Source organism: Phoenix dactylifera, chromosome 12, assembly GCF_051530095.1.
Source record: "Phoenix dactylifera cultivar Ajwa chromosome 12, Ajwa_hap1_PhDact_Kaust_v1.1, whole genome shotgun sequence".
NCBI lineage: Eukaryota > Viridiplantae > Streptophyta > Magnoliopsida > Arecales > Arecaceae > Phoenix > Phoenix dactylifera.
The window spans coordinates 4234363-4254277 of record NC_143201.1 but is presented as its reverse complement, the minus strand read 5'-3'; the positions used below and the strand labels follow the sequence as shown (position 1 = coordinate 4254277).

Below are 19915 nucleotides of genomic sequence, written 5' to 3'. Positions count from 1 at the left end.
TGACGACGACCACTGCTGAGGGTCGTGGGGGCCCGAGACGCACGCCCAGATCTGCACAGTCCTTGGGCATCCGATGATGACATAGAAAATGGACTCCTCCACCTCCGGACAGTTTGAACACTCAGAAGAAATATGCATCCCTCGTCGGGCCAGCATGCCTCTAGTGGACAAGCAACCCCAAACCACCTTCTAGACGAATAAGGCGACTCATGGGTGAATGCGAAGCCTCCAGATACAGCCTCCCTCAATCTGTTGAGCTGGAGACCTCTTAACCACCCAGACTAAGTCTTGGGCCTTCACCTTTGACCTTCTGGTCATGCTTCATACCCTCCTGTCCGCAGCCTCCACAGTAGGAATCGACAGAGATAGGACTCGCTCGACCAACTACTTCTTGAAAGCCCGTCGGACAAGGTCCTCATCACTCGCCCGCCCGCCGGGGGTAAACAAATCACGGACTTTACGTCCTTCCAGGCATCCAACGTCGATCAGGGTAGGCCAGCCGCGAAGTGACACCTTAGAGAGCCAACTGGCCTCCAAGACGTCAATAGCTCGACCATCACCGATCTACCATCTGATCTCCGGTAAGACCACCGGAGCGCAGATGTAGATCTCTCTCCAGATGAAATAACTATGATGGCTAGTATTGAAGACAGCTGGGTCGAGCGGATCCCCATACTTAGCTCTCATCAAGGTACCCCAGAGACATCCCGACTCCAAAAGAAATCTAGCTACTAATCTGGTCGCAAGGATCTCCCGTCGCTCGGTCAAGGAGTGAACTCCCAATCCTCCACTGCTGGTCGGTTGATAGATGATCTCCTAGGCCAGCAGATGAACACCACTTCCGCCCATGTCGCCCCCAATGAAAACTCCTGAACTATCGCTCTATACACCATAGCGCTGCAAGCGGCACCATAGTATAGGATAGCAAATAGACATGGATTGAGCTCAGTATTGAGCATACCAGGATAACTCCGCCCATCGTAGATAGAACACTCGCCTACCAGCTCTCTAGTTTGCGCCTAATGCCCTGCTCCATATGAGCGCACTCCGCCCTGCGTAGATGTTTGCTAGTGATCGGGACTCCTAAATAACTCAGAGTGCTCTCTTGCTCCCCAATCTCTAGGATGCCAGTGACAGTCGTCTTCACCCCTAGGTGGATCTTCCAGCTAAAGCCAAATGGCTGACTTCGCCAGATTGACCTGCTGAGTAGAGACCGCATAGTACTTCCTCAGAATCCTCCAAATACCCTAAGTCGACCGTCCGGTCGCTTGGGCCAACAAAAAGCAGTCATCAACAAAAAGCAGGTGAGAGATTTGAGTCGAATTCGGTGTCGTACTATAGGCCTCCACCTCCTGCAGTGCTATGGCACGACGGAGCACTCTAGACAAGTAGTTGACACAAATGATGAGTAGAATCGGTGACAAGGGGCATCCCTGCCTTAACCCGATCGAAGACTCAAAGAACTGCAAGGGGGATCCATTCACCAAAATGGCAAAGGACGGGGATTAGATACACCGCTGAATCCACTTGATCCATAGAGGGTGAAAACCAAAGCTCTCCAGAAAATGAGTCATGAAAGTCCGGCCTCTATTTCTCCACAGCCAACAGCTGGCTGGCCACCTGCCATGGCCCACCAGCCAATGCTGCCACGCGGACACCCTCGTTTTGGAACTGGAGCGTTGTCACCTCCTCCGCCATCGGGACATACTCGACCTCATAGTCGAGTTTACCCCGCGCTCGAAATTCGTGCGCCACCCATTCCGCCAGCATGCGTCTCCCCAGGCTTCGGACGAGCACTGCCCTTGACTCCCAAGCGCTCCAGGCCTTCGACACCCTATCGGTCGACAGCTGCAGCACATCAGGGAAATGACTTTGGATTACCGTCGGTTCGTCTACCGTAATGCGCTAGGTGGTCCAAATCGGTCGCCGAGGAGCTCCCTGTGCCACTACTGACCACGTCGGAGCCGACCTCGTCATCCCCGGACCTGCCCTGCCCCCTGTGGTCGCATGCCTGCCCCGCCCCATATTAGCCTCCGCTCCGGCCGGCAACGTCACTCCGTGGTTTGTCATCGGTGTCGCCCGCTAGATGTTCGAGGAAATGCCACTCTGTAGCATAAAATCTCAGCACCTACCTCTCCTCTAACTCCCTTCGCCTCAATGGTGCGCCGTCGTCAGTCCTCGCCGCCCTGCCACCCTCCATCGTGGTTCCCTAGACAGGGCATCAGGATTCCAATGCCCGCCGCGCCTCCCTCCCTCACTAGACCACATACCTTTTTCAAATGGAGTACTACATTATGTTTTGATTAATTCATTCTCCAACCCTAAAGTTTAACACTCTTGCACCCTCAAATAATTAACCATAAAAATTTATCCATAGCTGTCATGCAAATATATGTTAGTCTATCTCTTATCCTTGTTAGATGCTTCCATTTCCTCAAAACATTTAATTATGTGTTTTTAGTCCTTAGTAGTTGTAATAACGAAAAATGGGTGCGATGTATATCTAGTATGCTACCAAAAATCTCACTATGGAGATGACCATAGTTTATCCACAATTGAAGGGCACATGTGGCCAAAATGGTTAATTGCCAATGCACTGCTCTATGGATTATCCATGCATGTCATATTGCCATCATGTATCTTAATCATGCTTAACCATGTAACAAATAAAGTTTGTACCATGCAAATAACCTATTCTATATGAATTTCATATAAATCAAACATTAAAACATGCAAATATTTACATTCATATGCATATAACAATATATCACCACCCACTTCCAAAATAATTTAGGGTAAGAATTGGGTAGGGGCCGCGCGAACGCGTACCCCCGCAATCACAAATTATGACGTCCACTCTCCCACTTGGGGAGATGGTAGACCAGCGCTCCCACCCAGTGCAATGTGGGCCGCGGGCCTAGGACATGGGCCTTATTGATCGCCCATTGACCCCGTCCAGGTAAGTATGGATCCCCCCACGGGTTCCGCCTCCTTATATTGAACCCCCAGCGCCCTCCTTTTTCTACGGTAACCGATGTGGGACTAATTGTCCCACACTTATTTCTCGCGCTGCTGAAATGAAGGTAACCATGAATTGCTCCATGGGAGCATTTATTAATCATTTCCTAATAGCAAGTGGATCCGCAGAAATATTGCCCCTCTAACGTGCATAAGTGCATTGAAGTTGAATGTTGAATAACCGTTAGAATTAGCATCGGCTAAAAATTGTGGTACAACTATGAGGTTTCGGATTGTATCTTTTGAATGAATAAATAATTAATCTTTTTTCACTTTTGGGTTGCAACCTACATAGATCTTAAAATACTCCAAGTCTTCATTCATCTATATGCACAATCTCCAAGCATCCCTTGCATGTTCCAACTATGATTCATGCAGAGCAAGATGAGTCATTCTTTCGTGCGAAAGCTACAATTCTTGTCCCAACTGCAAGCTTACCAACTTAAATAGCTAGCACTTTCTCTGATTAAGGGTAAAAATCTATAGCATTGGCAACCAACAAACAAACCAAAGGAGCTTGAAGCAATAGTTTGCACCCACTAAGCAATCTGCTACCTAAACCAATTATCACGTCTAAAAAGCCATATTATTTGACTAATCAAGCCAGGGATGTAAATAGATGATTGATTAGAACAACCTATTATGCATGTCACATTCTGACCAGATGGCCTGAGCCGAGCACGTGACAGACGGCCGCACATCCTTAGGGTTAAACCCCACAGGACATGTAAAGCCTGCCTTTCCATTCATATACATATGATTCCAAAAGTAGACAATGGTAGGGATAAATAAATTAATGCATTTATTCAAAAGAATAGCCTATATTTACTAGTGAAAAATATATCAAATTATTCCTAAAAATACCCGTCAATGTTTTCTAAACCGTAAGCTTCTCATTGGTCGATCTCAAGCACCTTCTACTCAGCTACATTTGTAAAAATATTAGAAGAGAAATAATAAGCTTCACAGCCAAGTAAGTTACGATTACCTCTAGTAAGAACAAGTTATTCTGCAAGAAAAAAAAAGGTTTCAGTTTGTATGATTTTTCTATATATAAAAACATGCCAATGAACATATCAAGTCTATCAACATAGATTTGAAGATATATAATGTATTTGTCCAAAATAACTTTTCAAATCAACCATGGGTGGACTACTCTCTCTCACTCTCTTAGTCTTTACGACTATGGCCACAATTGGCCTGTGGCAAGTTTTGAAAGAGACTAGATCCTGACTATAACACGCTGTCTACCAGTCATACGTTGGTGATTGCCCCATTGAAGGCCTAGAAGATAACTACTTCTAAAATCACATGAAAAAAATGCTTTCATTAGTATGTATCAATGATTAACCCCGACTAACTAGGCTCGAAAGAAAACTAGTTCCTAACTACAATACGTCGTTAACCAGTATGTGCCAGTAATCGCCCCACTGGAGATCCGGAAGGAGACTAGATCCTAAACTAGTGTAATCATAGTCAGACTAGAGAGCAGCAAAATAAGAATATATACGATATCAATACATTTATTGATGCAATAAAATATGATTCATGCCTAAGTCAATCATATCATACTTGATCCAATATTTTACGATTCAATTTCACACAACATGCATACAATATTTAATTGAAATATATTAGAAATAAATAAATTTCTAAATAATGTAGACCATATAATGTGTATGGTTAAACACATTAGGGGCAGAGGTATCTTACTATTTCCACTCTAAAATCTCTTGAAATTCACCCATCAGAAAAATCATCCAAAAACCTAAAAGGAGAAGATGCTTGCAGCCATGCCGTGGCGGCGGGACGTCGGCGGCAGTAGCAGCCACCAGGAATGGACCGAACATGAGGGAGGACAGTGAAGGCTCAGTTCCGATGTTGATCATTTAATCCCTACATAGAGAGAGGATGAGGGCGACACGGATCTCCGGCAAGGTGGCCACGGCCCATGATGTGCATTGGCGCTTCGGCCGCGTGCACAGAGAACATGGCAATGGAGGCAAAGGGGGGCAGTGCCTCTAGCTGCCTCGGTGGCGGTTTCCTCGACCAAGGGACCACGAAGAAGGAGCAAGGGACTGACCGGCGAGCGGCGGTAACGGCGGATTCGACCAATGGCGGCGGATTCTGACAGAAAGAAGGTAATAGATCTCGGAATAGGGGAGACAGGGGATGTTAGAGAGGGAGGAACCCGGGCTATTTGGATGGCGATGCTCGGCTACGACAGCACAACAACCACCGGAGAGAAGGAAGAAGAAGGGGGAAGGCTCGGTAATGAATCAAACGCGATGGAGAAGGAGGATTAAAAAAAAAGCTTAGAAACGACGGATAAGACTGGTCGTTCGTCGGTGGCCGTTCGAACGACCTCGTGGAATCGTCACCGGTTACGACTCCACGGCTTTATCTACTCGACGGCCGACGAATCGGACAGAAAAATGAGGTTCTTCCATTCCGATCACTTTTTGTTTTTTTTTTTAAGAAAAAATTATATTGAAGTCGGTTGCGCCTACCGACTTCAGCCCAATATGGGCCCAATATATATAATTAGTTACCCATATACATATATAACCCTCGTCATCGCAAAAGCCAATTATAATATTTGCTGCTAAAACATTTTAGTCAGCTTCAATTGAAAATAGTTGTAAAGTCATTTTTTTGGACCGGAAATTCCGTATTATTTTTTCGAAGTTAGTTGTACCAATTGTACGTTTCTCAATTTGCACCATAGAAAAATCTAAAATACTTTGGTGGAAGAATAATAGCCATGCTTGACATAGGTGATAGTCGTCATTATTTTGCAGGAGGAGGAAAAATAAAGGAAAAAGTAAATTTTTTGTCATATTTTGCTTTTACTAAGGACTCGTTTCGTTCATGAGAAGAATTTTTTCTTACTGAAATATTTTTTTTAAGAAGCTGATGCAGTGTATGAAATCTAAAAATATAGGTTTTGCATGTTTAATTAATAATAGAAAAGTGACATATTACAGAGTGATTTATATTTAGTTGAGCATCTATTTTGCTGGAAAAATTATTTAAAATATATGTGATACTTTTAATTAAAAAAAAACCTTATCCCATTCAATCTAAAATTTTAAGGGTATTTTTTAAAAAAATTATATTTATTTTCGGCTGGTGGGAATTAATTTTTTCTATATCTTACATAGATTTTTCTTTTCTATGATAAATAAAAATTTTATTCTCACAAAAAAGCTGCGTATTTATTTTTATCTTTTAAAAACTCAAATCAAATATGGGGCATATCTAATTTGTTTTGTTGACCACATTTTTTTTTAACCAAGTGAGTCCAAAATCGAAAAGTTTCTCTACCCTGTCCTTTCCCCTTGACAATTCTCATTATTTCTTTGTCGATTTTCCATCCTCTTCTCAAATCTTGTAGATCGTAAAATTATTTTAGATGAGGTCAAGAGAAAAAGATGGTTTAGGAGCCAGTCACTTGTCTTAACCTCCATTGTATCATTATTACCCTTTAGCTAATTAAACTTTTTACCTTGCTGATGAAGGATTCAAAAAGAAGTCGGATCCACATTATACTGGGCTATGTTCATTGAGAGATAAGAGGGACAGGGCCACTGAGGTGGTGGCACAGTGGGAACGGAACTTTGATTCCACCGGAGTGGCCTAGATTCGAAATGCGCAGGCGTCGATTAAATGTAGAGATCAGATGCCCTCCGTCTAGCTCACCCGGTGGAGTCGCTATCTGGTAACAACAAACTTCAAGCTATCATATCTCTTAAAATCCACAAAAGCTGAAAAAGGATTCACATAGCTGATTCCCGTTGGTAGAATTTAGGAGTTTATTATTTTCCCTTGTTTATTCTTTTCATCAAATTTGTTTTCAAGAATTTAATGAAGTAGGGCATGCTTTATGGTCGCACCACCTACCACAACATTTTAGGTTTTTTTGGTTCTCAGATGGTTCCACAAAATTTTGATCTCCGTGGGTTTCCCTCCCTTTGTCTCAAATATTAAAAATATTTTCATAAATTTAAATTCAAAAACCACCTTATGGTGATCAAATATCTATTCTGAAATTGTCAGATTTTGAGGAAAAAAAAACTCTCTTTGTTCATTAGGTCATGGTGTAACGGCTCGATTTTTTTCTTCAGAATATATTTGATATGCCATTTTTTAACTTATGGGTAAGGCTCTGGATGCTTGCACATTTTTTTTTTAATACTACATATTATGCCTTTGTCAAATTGGAATTTACACAGATCCTCTTTACCTACTCTTTCCAGCCACCTCCAGAAATTGACATTTAAGGCAATTTGATTGATCCTGCAACCAGAGAACAGTTAAGGGTAGTTCTCTTATCTTTCAAGGCTTTCACCCTGAGACTACAGAACCAATGCTAAATATTTGGATCATATAGGGGTATTGTCTTTGGCTAAATTATCCTATTATTATACTAGGTGGGTTATTTCCATTGCTTGTTGATAATAAATCAGGGTGAAGCAGCCATCAGCATGAGACCTTTATTATTATTATTATTTTTGGATTTTTTTCATGAATACCCTTCTAAATATAGAATTTTGTATGAATACTCTTCCAAAATTAATATTTGCATGTATACTCTCATAAAACGCTTATTTTGCTATTTTACTCTTTTTTTATCCTTATTTTTGCATATGTACGTGCACCATCTAAAGCCATTAAAAAATTAACGGTTTCAAATTAAAAGAACTAAAATACTCTTAATGGGTATATGTGCAAAAGAAACATTTATAAAGCAATCGCGATGAAGGACAAAAAAGTAATTTCAAAATTTTATTTTATTTTTAATTAAAATAAATATGGTATATTTATTAACAGTGTTAGAAAAATAGTTATATTAGGGAAATTTGTGCAAAAATAGTGTTTTATGAGAGCACAAAAATAAATTTAAATTTTAAAGAGGTATTTATACAAATTTAAATTTTTAGAAGGGTATTTATTCTATTTTATCGTGCATGTATGAATGATTTGCATTTCACATTAATACTCTTTTCTTAAAAAAAAAATTGTAAGCTGTAATACTACTGTCAAAATTATATTTTTAATTTCATGTTGTTATTTCATTACAGAAAATTCATGAAACCATTACAACAAACTAATAGGACATACCCCAATAACCAGGGACTAAAAGACCATTAAATCTGAAACAATTTTCCAGTTGATTATTTTCCCAAATCATGATATAAGCAGAAAAAATTGCATCTTGTTTGTATGGAAAAGAGTTGTTTTTCATGCACTCTTCAAAGTGCCATCAATAATGATTCAAGTGCTACTGAAGAACAGAGACTTAATTTAGTTGCTTTCAAGCCTAATTTGGTACACCAAAATGGATGTGTTAGTTTGGAACTAAAAAAACAAATGGTTCAAACACTGATTTTTAAATGAAAGCCCCAGGGGAATTTAAACCATGCTGCATCATAATTCTGAATCTTCAAATGCACATGGCAATGGTGCTAACAGATATACTTCTAGGATAAACTCCATTTAATATTTTATTTTTTCTAAGATTTTAATATGTAACTATTGCAAAAGTTCAATACCACATGAGGCACTTAATATTCTGATTACTAGACCGAAATCTTACTTAGTTGGGCCTTTTAGTTTGAAATCCCCTGTCAATATTAGCCCATTAGAAATATTAATTATCTTGTAGATATTCTTCCATTCTTCCAACTGCATTACTTAGTCAATTTTTCATGTAACTACTTGCCCTTAACTTTTGTCAAGGTTTTTTCCCCCCTCTAATATTAGTGGTCCACTATATCCACCCATAATCATCAATCTCTCCTATTTGAAGATAAACCTTTGGTATAGTGGTTACATCAACCTTAGCAACCAACCTTGATTAAGGGAAGCTGATGACATCAAAGAAAATGATTTCTCTAATAATCATTTGACTTCTTAGACAATAAGTGTCTCAAAGTGGGCAATTCCATCTACCCTCTTGAAGTTTTGATGGAGTCTCATACAAAAGGTCTACTCTACTTTTCATGACCTCTCCTTGAAACAAATCAATCAGAGTCCACTAGTTCTGTCCTGCCATCATAATATACCATAAATTAATGAAGAGTGATCCGCACGCCTCTTGGTGTGTCCTTCTATTGATAAAGATGCAAAATTTTATACAAATTTACCCCTCAGCCCTTCAAATACCACGCGAATGCGTGTGCACGTACCAATCATAATATGCAAGCATATACGCATTAGTTTATAATCCATTCATCCTGCATGGTTGCTTAATTAAGCTAACTTATGACTCACGCTTCCTCCGTCGCCTTGGATAAAAAAAATTGGATCAATTGGTAAATCTCAAATTAATTATAAGGGTACGTACTAATATGTATTTATCTTCTACCTAGTATATATAATTAAAAAATTTAAATAATATCTTCTAGCTAGTATTTTTGAATGAAATTTTAAATTGTAACAAATGGTGCCAGAAAGGATTCAATCCATAATTTAATACTGAATTTGGGTGTTGATATTAAATAGTATTTTAGGGCTAGCCTTAGAGACCACTTTCATCTCTCTTTTTGAGAGTATAATAACAAGTAACAAAAGATTTCTCTTGGATGACATTATTTGGCATCTAATTATCATCTAGGGACATGCACTCCAGGTCCAAACCCCACTGGAACTTTCCCACTTCAATCAAGTGGTTGTGGTGGGCCCAAACATTGAAGACTAAAACCATTCACCAAGGATTCTAGTATCCAGCGTTGTGTGCGTGACGCCTTGCGCAACCAACCGCCGCCCCACCCCCGTCGTTTAATGCGGACAGCAGGTGAGACACTGACGGAATTGGTTAAAGATCACAATAACAGTATATTTATTCAACAGAATCCTTCTACCTCTCACTTCACCGACAAACCCTGTCCTTTCTCTACGCGGGAGCCCACGTCCTCATTTCCTTCAGGACCCAGCCATCTCTCTCTTCCTCTCCTGCTTTCCAGTTTCCACACCGTTTGCGTGCGTGCGCCCGTGTACGACACAGCTAAAGCAAAAGTTGGTGCTGGAGGAGGGGGGTGAAGCGACCATTGAGGTGGTAGCCGGTGAAATGAGGCTTTGATCCACCTGCCAAATGCGCGAGCGCCAGGAGACCGATTGTTTTTTGTTTGATTTTTTCTTAGAGTCGCTATCTAATGGTGCTGGTGTAAAGTATTTATAAGTAGAGCTTTTCATAGATGAAAAAAAGTATCGAACATCCTCTGGCAGAAAAAAGGTTTAGTGAGAGCTGCTACGCGAATAAGATTGTTAAAAAAAAAAAAAAAAAAAAAAAAAAAGAAAAGAAAAGAAAAAGAAGGAGGAGGAGGAAAAGAAAGGGGAGGTGAGGTGACGAGGGGAGATGGGCCCATGGTGGGTCCTCTGTCCTCCCTCCCAGTGGAGCCGACCTCTCTCTCTCTCTCTCTCTCTTTCTACGCTACAATGTCAAGCATTCACAACCAACCACCACAACACAGCTGCAAAGGAAAGTCATCCTCCCACCACCACTCAACCCCTCCAAAAGGAAGGACACAGCTAAGAGAAGAGGAAAGACAATTGAGAGGTGAGAGCAACAAGGAGAAGAAAGAGATGAGAACCAGCATCATATCAACTCCACCATCTCACCAACCCACGCACTAGTGAAGCTGCTCTTCTTCCATAAGGTAGGTAAGTCCCTCTACAACTTCGTGTTATGTATTCTAATGTCTTTCTTCCTAAATTGACAAAGCATACAGCTTCCTGCTGTTCTTCCAAGAATCTAGGAAGGAACTCGTCCGACAGGAAAGGTAGAGGAGATCTTTAGATGGATTCCTTGAAGGGGAGATCAGGATTCTGTTACGGTCATGGTCGGGAGGCTATGGAAGATACCGAGGGTGGCGGTGGCGCCTTCTCGGGCCTCCTGGACATCTACGTTCATCATGCTCGCGATATCCACAACATCTGCATCTACGCCAACCAGGACGTCTACGCCAAATTCTCCCTCACATGCAGCCCTGACGAGGCGCTGTCCACCCGGATCGTCGCCGGCGGTGGCCGGAACCCGCAGTTCGACGAGCACCTCAAGCTCAAGATCGCCCAGCGGGATGCCGTCCTCAAATGCGAGATTTGGATGCTCAGCAGGGTCAAGAATTTCCTGGAGGACCAGCTCCTGGGATTCACCCTGGTGCCGCTCTCCTTGGTGGCCACGGCGAAGGGGAAGCTGACTCAAGACTTCTCCCTCTCCTCCACCGATCTCTTCCACTCCCCCGCCGGGACTGTTCAGCTCACCCTGGCCTTGGACAGCTCCTCATGCCATGCAGGTGCCCCTGATAAGGCCTTTGTGGAGTCCAACACAATGAATTCATCCATTAGCTCGGAGGTTGTCCTGCTGGACCCTGTTGATTATGGAAGAATCGAGTTTCCCGACATCAGCGTTGTGAAGGAGAATCAGATCATGGTCTCGGAGTACTTCGAAATGGCGGCACGCAGGGCTCCTTCGAGGCCCGTCGGGACGGCACAGCCTGCTGCACCATTCCTGCATCTAGGAGCTTCGCCGCAGTCTGCGGAGGACTGCGACATGACTCTGAATTCGAGCGAGGAGAACAATGGTGAATCTGATTCTCCTGATGCTAGCAGTATTCAGAATTCAGGAATCTTCAGTAATTCTACCATGACTAGCCTGAGCGACGATAGGAATTCTGCTGACTCCTTGGATAAAAAGATTCGGGTGGCTTCGAACAATTCAGCTGTGGACGCAAATCAGAGCTCCGGGGCTTCGCCAGATACTCCCACTTCGCAGAGCGGTGGTGGCAGAGGAGAGGGGAAGGAGTCCAAGACATCAAGCAAGGAGGAGGCAGAAGGTGTTGCAAAAGAACACAAAGTGCACAGCAATGTGGAAATGGGGTCTGTTTTCAAGTCCCCTTTGGGGAACATCAACCTCGAGGCCGAGCAGACTGCGATGCAGCAGCAAATTGTGGACATGTACATGAAGAGCATGCAGCAATTTACGGAGTCCTTGGCGAAGATGAAACTGCCAATGGATCTTGACAACCCGAGATCTGAGGATGGAGGGGATGTAATCCAGAGCCAGAATGACAAGTTGGATCCCCAGAAGAAAAAAGATAAGTCCAGAGTGTTTTATGGTAGCAGAGCCTTTTTCTGACCAGATAATACACTGTGTCTGCTTCAAAAGAGTGTTAGCTGCATGAGAGATAGTAATTGACAATAACTTGGTTTTACTTGATGTGTGTGTGTGTGTGTAGATGGATGTCTGTTGTGTGTGTTAACTCTTTGATTCTTTCCTATATTACTTCTCTGATTTGCTCTTTTATTGCAATGCAAGCACAAACATTACAACTGTTGATGCAGTTAACTTCTTACAGGTTCTTCGACCTTATTTGTCTACTAATAAACTGCTGTGAAACTATAACCATTTGTGCCATTGTGTTCTATGATTGAAGATGAATAGCTAGCTGCTAGTCTTCCCCTTGTCTCACTGTCTTAGAATTGGACAGTCTGCATCTTAAAATAGGACCACATTTACAAAATTTTTCTTGTTGTTTTCTTGTCAAACCAGAAGGGGTTTTTATCCAATTCATTACTTAATATTTTGCATTCCATGTAGACTCCTTGTCCTTAATTTGTTCTTTCTAGGAGAGACAAACTGCAGCAACTGTGCAAGTTTCTTGTAAGCAACTAAGCTAGAATACCTTGTGCATGGATTTTATGTGACATTAACTTTACAAATATCTTTATCCCTGTTTATCTGTGTCTAGAGGTCTTGGAACATGCTCTGGTTAAATTTATCATGTCTTTATGTCGACTGATTACTTTATACATTGAAAATTCTATCTGTATCCTCATTTTTTTTTTGCAAAACTTGAACATGTTTCGACATCTGAATGAAGGAAGACCCACCCCGTGGAATTATCCAGGTTCGAATACTCAAGGAAATACTATCGCATTTCCAAATCTGCTCCAAAGAACATAATATGTAGCTGACATAACTGATGACTGGAATACTTATTTGATCTAATTGTCAGGTGTATCCAATCCCTTCTAATTATAGTGATAACAATGCTAGTAAATCTTACCCCTTTGGATTTGGGATCGAATCTGAAAGCATAAGAGGAAGAAAAAAGTAATTTTCTAGCTGCTTAGAAAGCTGTGCCAGAAATGTTAGTTGAATGTATCTATTTGGTTGTTAGATCGCTACTATGGTTCTCTATAGGTTTCATTACTCTTGCTTTCTTATGTTACTTCATATGTCATGGCACGCTTTCTATAACAGCTGAAATGCTATATTTATGTCCATGTAAGCATTTGATGATTATTTGGTAGGAGTAATGTTAGTGAACAGATAAAATATAAATGCTAATTTACTTTATTTTTAAAAAATGGTAACAATATATTCATTTCATGGCACTCCAAAATAAAAGTTGTGAGGTGGCCTTCCTCTTTGTCCTAATGAAGAATTTTGGATTGCATAGCAACGAATATTGGAGTTAACATGCCACAAGTTAGAAGCTGTGCATTTCAACACTTTCTGACAATAGTTTGTTTTAATTTTTCTCCTCAAAATCAAAATAATTTGATTTGGTTATTTTACCTCTCAGAGCTTTTGACTCTAAGAAGTTCAAGTCTCTGTTTAGACTGTCAGATGTATTAAACTTCTATCGAATTATGATATCAGCTCTGAGGATTAGTAGCATCTATCACATGTGATCATCTTACTAATAACTTTTGATCCTTATAGGGGCTTAATTTGTGCTAGTTTCACAAGGGTAAATTGAGATTGGGATTTATCAGCCAGCTTATGACTATTTGCCTCTCTATGAAGAGGGATCCTTAAGGTAGGGTGCGTTTAAGCATTTTCCAGAAGATGGAATGACACATCTATCTTTCTTTTCTTTTCTCCTTTTGCGTGCGTGCGTTCGGGAGGGGAGAGGGGGGGGTGTTCTTGACTTTGTTTAGATAATGTGCCAGATTAGCAGAAGGGAAGTTTAGTTAATTTGGATTATTGTGAAGCAAAGAAAGAGGGAGGAGATGGTTTTATGTAATTCTGTTATTCTCTTCTAACTGGGGGATAAGAGCACTGCTAAAGATGTATCAAGAATAGGGTCAGATCAGAGTGCATTCTGAGGGAAATCAAAGGCTTTCCTTCCTACTTAATCAGTTCACTTAAGGGAGGACAACTACATACATGAGAGGAGGAGAGAGGTAATGAAAATTGTGGATGCCATTGAAGGGCTGTCGATGACTTCTGTACACACTTCTATGGTGATTTTGCAAGTCATTATTTGGTTATTTTTAGGAGCTCTAGTACTAGGAAATGGTTGTCCAATGTAACTAGTCCTAGGTAAACTGTACAAATTTTATCAACAATTGCTTGCATGATGACACAAAGTGGTAAACTTAAGTAAGGTTTGGAGACTATTGTGAAGTTAAGAAAACCTGCAGAAATCTGTATTCTCTCATATAAAACGTCATCAAAAATTTTTATCCACTCAATGGTTACTTTGGGATGGTATTTTGCCGAAAGTTAAAAACTATCTTGAGTTTCAACATCATCACAAAGGTAGTCAAGCTTCAATGTAGTATCGATTGAAAAACATCACTCAAGAAGCTATGGTGTTAAAATCAAAAAGCTACATTTGATGTCCTGGAAAAAAGAGCAAAAGAGGATCTAAAATTCTAAATGAAGAGTATTAGCCAGCCAGCAAATAGCAGTAATAGGACCATTTGTCTTGGACTTTATGCCATTTGTTTCATCATAATTTTTGGACAAATGCAGAAGTCAAGCATCTAAGGCAATGGATTTAAATGACATTATAATAACCGTTATAATGGCCACTATAACAGTTTCAACTACCTCCCATTTGGGATAAATAACTTGAATAAAACAATGGCTATTATTTTCACTTGTACCTTTTTTAAATAAAATAATATTATTTTCAAAATCTAAATCTTTTATCTCAAAATTCCTTTCAAAAATAATTGTAGGGTCAAAAAAAATTTCTTTTATCTAGGTAAAAAGAAAAAAAAATTACTTTTCGTTATTTCCCGTTATTTTCTGCTATAACATCATTACAAAAATCATTGTTTTGGTAATTATATTAACATTAAAATATTAAACATTGTTTTTCCAGATAAATACCAGCCACTATAACCATTATAATGGTAATAATATTCATAACGGGATAGCATGTTATTTTGCACCTTGTCCAGGGCATTAATTCGAGTCCGAAGCTGTAGCTGAGCCTTTTTCCAGCACAGAGGGACCAAAAGGTTTCTCTCTGTTTTTTTTTTTTCTGCTTTTTCCTGTAGTTGCTTGTTGTTGTAAGAAACAGAAAAACAGAGGAATCTAGTTGTTACAGGGATTCTTAAGGCCTATAAAGAACAACTCCTAATTTTTTCTCATGTTTATTTTTAGAGGAGTACAGATATGACTTCCAAAGGAGAGTCCCAAAGGAACGGACGTTGAAGTGAATGTGGTATGAAGTACAAGGAGGAAATCGTTAGGCCTAGTTTTAGCACCACAGGGAGAAAATGGTGTTGATAAGTTTTTTGGCCAGAAAAACAAAAAGGTCGAAATCTAGTAAATTATACATCTGAGGAGTGATCTGAGGTCAACTCATAATTAATAAAAGAAGAAAGGTACCAAGAGGAAATTTGAGAATATTAAAGATTTGGTGGTACATTCGAGCTGGTTGTTCCCCTACATTTAGACCAGAATATTAAAAAAATATAAAGGGATAGATAGACATGAGATCTATTTTCTTATTTCTATGTGCATATATCTGGATGAAGATTTCAATTTTGTGTTCTCCTTTAGGTAGTAATAATTGAAAGCAATAACTAATAATATTTATGCTGTCGTTACTTCTCAACATCACAAAGGCACAAGAAGTAATATGCGGTTCTATTAAGAGTAGATAACATAAGGTTGTATACTTTGACATAGCTAAAACAGATTCTAAGATGGAGTTTTTTATGAAAGAAGTAACAACAATAATTTCATGTGCTTTCATAAATCTATTGTAAGAGTAGAAAGGTAAACATACATGACTGCTTCATTGGAAAGGATGGAATTCTTCCCGCTGATGGCTGAACTATGGAGATTCCCTTCAATTGTACACAATACTCTGCATTTAAACCAAGCAGAGGGAGGCAAGTTAACTTCTGAGAGAACAATCCAATCTTTTTCTTGGAAATAAACACTTGCAAGAGCACAAAAACATCGCTCTCCAAAATTAGGAACAGTCCTCTTGGCCATTAGTGAGCATTTAGGAACTCCACCGCAATTTTGGCTTCTGATTCCAGCCATGCTTTCTGAAAGCTATTTTGTCTGGTCACCACAATGAATTCCAAATTGGCATCAGCTCTACACTACAATATCCTCTATCATAGATTGCTTAATCTCCACCCTGCTTGTCCTTGCAAATGAACTGATTCTTTGCAACCTTTCTGGATCTAATCAGCAAGATCAGTGTTTACCTAAGCAAAATCCCCAGCCAATGAAGACCAACTCATCACTCTCTCTCTAGCTTGGCAGCAGTTAGTTTTCTAATTAAGAGTTGCCAAGTAATCCCCTGTTTGATGCACTATCCTTCAGGCAATACCTCGGTTATCTGCCCTCCTCCTCATTTCTTCCTTTCAAGTCATTCCATCAGGAAAATGTTACAATTGTTGCCAATATAATGTTTTCTTGGTTAGCTATCCAACTCGAAAAACATTTCAGTATCAACTTGATTTGTTGGGATTTGCTGTATACAGTACAATATGGGCCCAATAATGATAACATTGACATCCCTATAGACATCATTCTTCATCCTTTGTTCCACTCCTAGCTACAAGGTGCCAAAAATTTGCAGCTGATGATATGTTTTCTGCAACTTCCATAGGAACAAATCAAACTCTTGGCTACAAGGTGGTGCCTCAGAAATGGCTCACTACTATGCACTTCACATAGCATCCTCCCAAAGCAACTGATAATATGCCAACTTGACTGTAACATTCATTTATTTTGTGGCTTTGCATACAGAAAATTGTCTTCCATCCTTGGACCGGGTACTCTGCATCTCTAAGATCCTTTGAATCATGTCATACATGAAATAGTTGAAATGAAGAAAAAGGAACTCTGGAAAACATAAAAGAAGGCCGATGTAATGAGTTTCAAGTTTCTTCTTGTTCTTGCATTCAAATCATCATGCGCATGGTCAATAATGTTTTTGTTGATATTTTGCCGATGTCATTTGCTTAAATGAAGAGGCATATACAGCAAGAGTCTACAAAGTTCCAAGGCAATCTTCATTGCTTGTCTTGTAAACTTACAAACTTCCGACATGCAGCCAAATCTTGAAACTATTTGCTACGTCCCATGCCAAAGATTCTAATGCATCCACCATCCATATCAGTGACAGCCACCAACACCACTGTCCACAACATGGATGCATATTGGATGCAATTATCTGTTAAAATTGTTTGCGATAGCTCATCTACTCAATATTCCCGTGAATTCTGCTATCTGAGAGTAGTGATGACCAAATGTTCTCATTGGCTTTGAAAGACATCTCCTCTACAACATCCATTGCTTCTTTCAGCCTTCCTGTCCTGCCAAACATATCAACCACACAAGAATAATGATCAACAGCTGGTTCTTGAATGGACTTGAAACATTGATATCCCTTCTCCACCATTCCATGGCGACTGCATGTGGAGAGAACACCTACAGAGGTTATATTGTTGGGCTTTATGTCAGTCTGTTTCAACAATTCTTGGAATGTTCCAATGGCTTGGTCAGCAAAACCATGCTGAGCTAGGCTACTAATCATGGCATTCCAAGAGGCCAAATCTCGCTCTGGCATCTCATTAAACAGCCTACTTGCTTCTTCCAAGTATCTGCACTTGGCATACGTGTATAATAAACCATTTGCAACAAAAGTATCTGATTTGATAATTTGGGCATGGGTCTGTCTTCCTTAGGATTGTGGCATATGTGTAGTGGTTTGGAGGTTCCACTGATCCCTCAGCAACCATTCTCACATACAGGTTTATACCATCTTGGCTCTTGCCACTCCAAGAAAAACCTGAGAATGCTGAAGTCCACAAAACCAGGTCCGGGTGATCAATCTGCTCAAAAAGACGAAGTGCATCATCCAAACAGTGGTGCTCAGAGTACATTCTAATCAAAGAGCCAATCATGGATACACTAACAATATTATCACAATATCCAAACTTAATAACTAAAGCATGAAACTGCTTCCACTGATCCAGTCCTTCTGTCATCAAAAGTGAAGTCATGGTCACCTCACTCAACTCTATTTCCATTTCCAAAGCCTCAAGAAACAAACCCACAGCCTCATGGAGCTTCATTAAAGCAACCAAGATCCATGTACACTTCAAAAAGACTTTCGCATACAAAACATCTAATTCTACCTCCATCATCTTCACAGTTAGACCATGCAGCCGCTGAACCATGCGCATGGTAAGAATATCTTTACAAGCTCGAAGAACACATGCAAAGGTCATGTGGTCTGGGCTTATGCCCGGCAACCTCATCCGACCAAATAACCGCAGAACTTCTTCTCCACTCAAACCCCCAGCGATCAAAACATTCCATGACACCGCACTGGGCTCAGAAATCTCCAAAAATGCTTTCTTCGCGCTCTGCTTATCACCAGATTTTTCATACACGTCAACCAAACTGGTGCCCACAAACGCATTGGATGCCATTTTTGATTTGATAACTTGGGCCTGTATCCGCCGACGGTCGAATAGGAAAAGAGTTCTGGCACAGGCACGCAGAGCACAAGAATAGACATGCTCGTTCATCACTAATTGATCATTCTCTACCATTTCTTTGAAAATTCTCAGAGCTTCTGCATGCTCTCCGGCCTCAGCGTAGCCCATTAGCATACAAGTGAAGACGACAACATCTCTGTCAGGAATTCCACAGAACAACTTATGGGCAATTTCGGTGAATCCAAATTTGAGGCATGGATTGAGCAAACAAGTGTTCGATGCAGTTAATTCTGAAGAAGCGAGCAGGCTTTGGAGGAGCAAAATCATAATATTACAGATTGAGATAAATCTATATTTATAAATATTTAGAAGTGGCTTTAGATTGATCGATTAGGTCAGTACAACCAATAAAATCATAATATTACAGATTGAGATAGGTCTATATTTATAAATATTCAGAAGTGACTTTTAAATAGGCCAGCTTGAATCTTATAGGAGAAAAAAAAAAAAAAAGACCTAGCCCAGCTTGTAATTTTATGATTTTGTTAGTTGTTTTGGTCCAACTCATAAATCTTATATAATTTTCAGCCGAATCATCCAATTAGACCCTATTGTTTCTATAGAATTAGGTTGAAAATTTTGTAGGATTCATGGAATGAACCATCTACTTAGTATGCCATGTCTCATCTGAACTCTAACTCAAATCCTGTGGGAAGAAAAAAAAGGTTTCATAGTTTTTTTTTTTTCTTACCGTGTAAAAGCTAAGATCTGAGCTAAGCTTGGGCAGATTTTCAGAAAAGGTAAGCTAAATGGGCTAATAGTTCGATTTCTACAAAATTTTTAGCGTAATTTTATAAAAACTCCAATTATAAATTATAATGCACATCATTAGAAGTGGCAGATGCGCCTCTTCATCCTCAAATTTTCGGTCTTCGTTTCTGCATACTGTCACCAATGGCACCTCCCAAATCAACTTTTTAGACGGTGTGCCTTCCTCCCCTTTTGGATCTACACCGTGTCTTGGATAATAAATATACCTCATCTATTGCGGAAACAAACAAAGAAAAAAAAAACCCTCTCTTTATCCATTTTATATTAGTTTAGAAAAAAAGAAAAAAAGAAAAAAAAAGGGGTATAAGATAAAAACTATGTTCATCAAATATGCTTCAAAATGCCA

At 40.0% G+C, this 19915-nt stretch overlaps 1 protein-coding gene, 1 non-coding gene and 1 pseudogene across 7 annotated transcripts; 1 reads left to right on the top strand and 2 right to left on the bottom strand.

Annotated features, from left to right (window-relative positions):
- Nucleotides 1–2807: 2807 nt before the first annotated feature.
- LOC113463375 (U1 spliceosomal RNA) lies at nucleotides 2808–2967 on the bottom strand. The gene has a single exon (XR_003387510.4). It is a non-coding gene; the product is annotated as a U1 spliceosomal RNA (small nuclear RNA).
- Nucleotides 2968–10118: 7151 nt separating this feature from the next.
- On the top strand, nucleotides 10119–12367 carry LOC108511028 (uncharacterized). Of its 6 annotated transcripts, none has more exons than XM_039115862.3 (2): nucleotides 10119–10683; nucleotides 10752–12367. In XM_039115862.3, exon 2 carries the CDS (start codon nucleotides 10820–10822, stop codon nucleotides 12155–12157), a length of 1338 nt encoding a protein of 445 aa, XP_038971790.2. In that variant the 5' UTR covers nucleotides 10119–10683; nucleotides 10752–10819; the 3' UTR covers nucleotides 12158–12367. The 6 variants fall into 6 exon arrangements, with proteins under 6 accessions (XP_038971790.2, XP_038971795.2, XP_038971794.2 ...); XM_039115867.3 differs by having other exon boundaries at nucleotides 10230–10679; nucleotides 10779–12367; XM_039115866.3 differs by having other exon boundaries at nucleotides 10230–10679; nucleotides 10772–12367.
- Nucleotides 12368–17349: 4982 nt separating this feature from the next.
- LOC103716935 (pentatricopeptide repeat-containing protein At4g32430, mitochondrial-like) lies at nucleotides 17350–19188 on the bottom strand (annotated as a pseudogene).
- Between the last annotated feature and the right edge of the window lie 727 nt (nucleotides 19189–19915).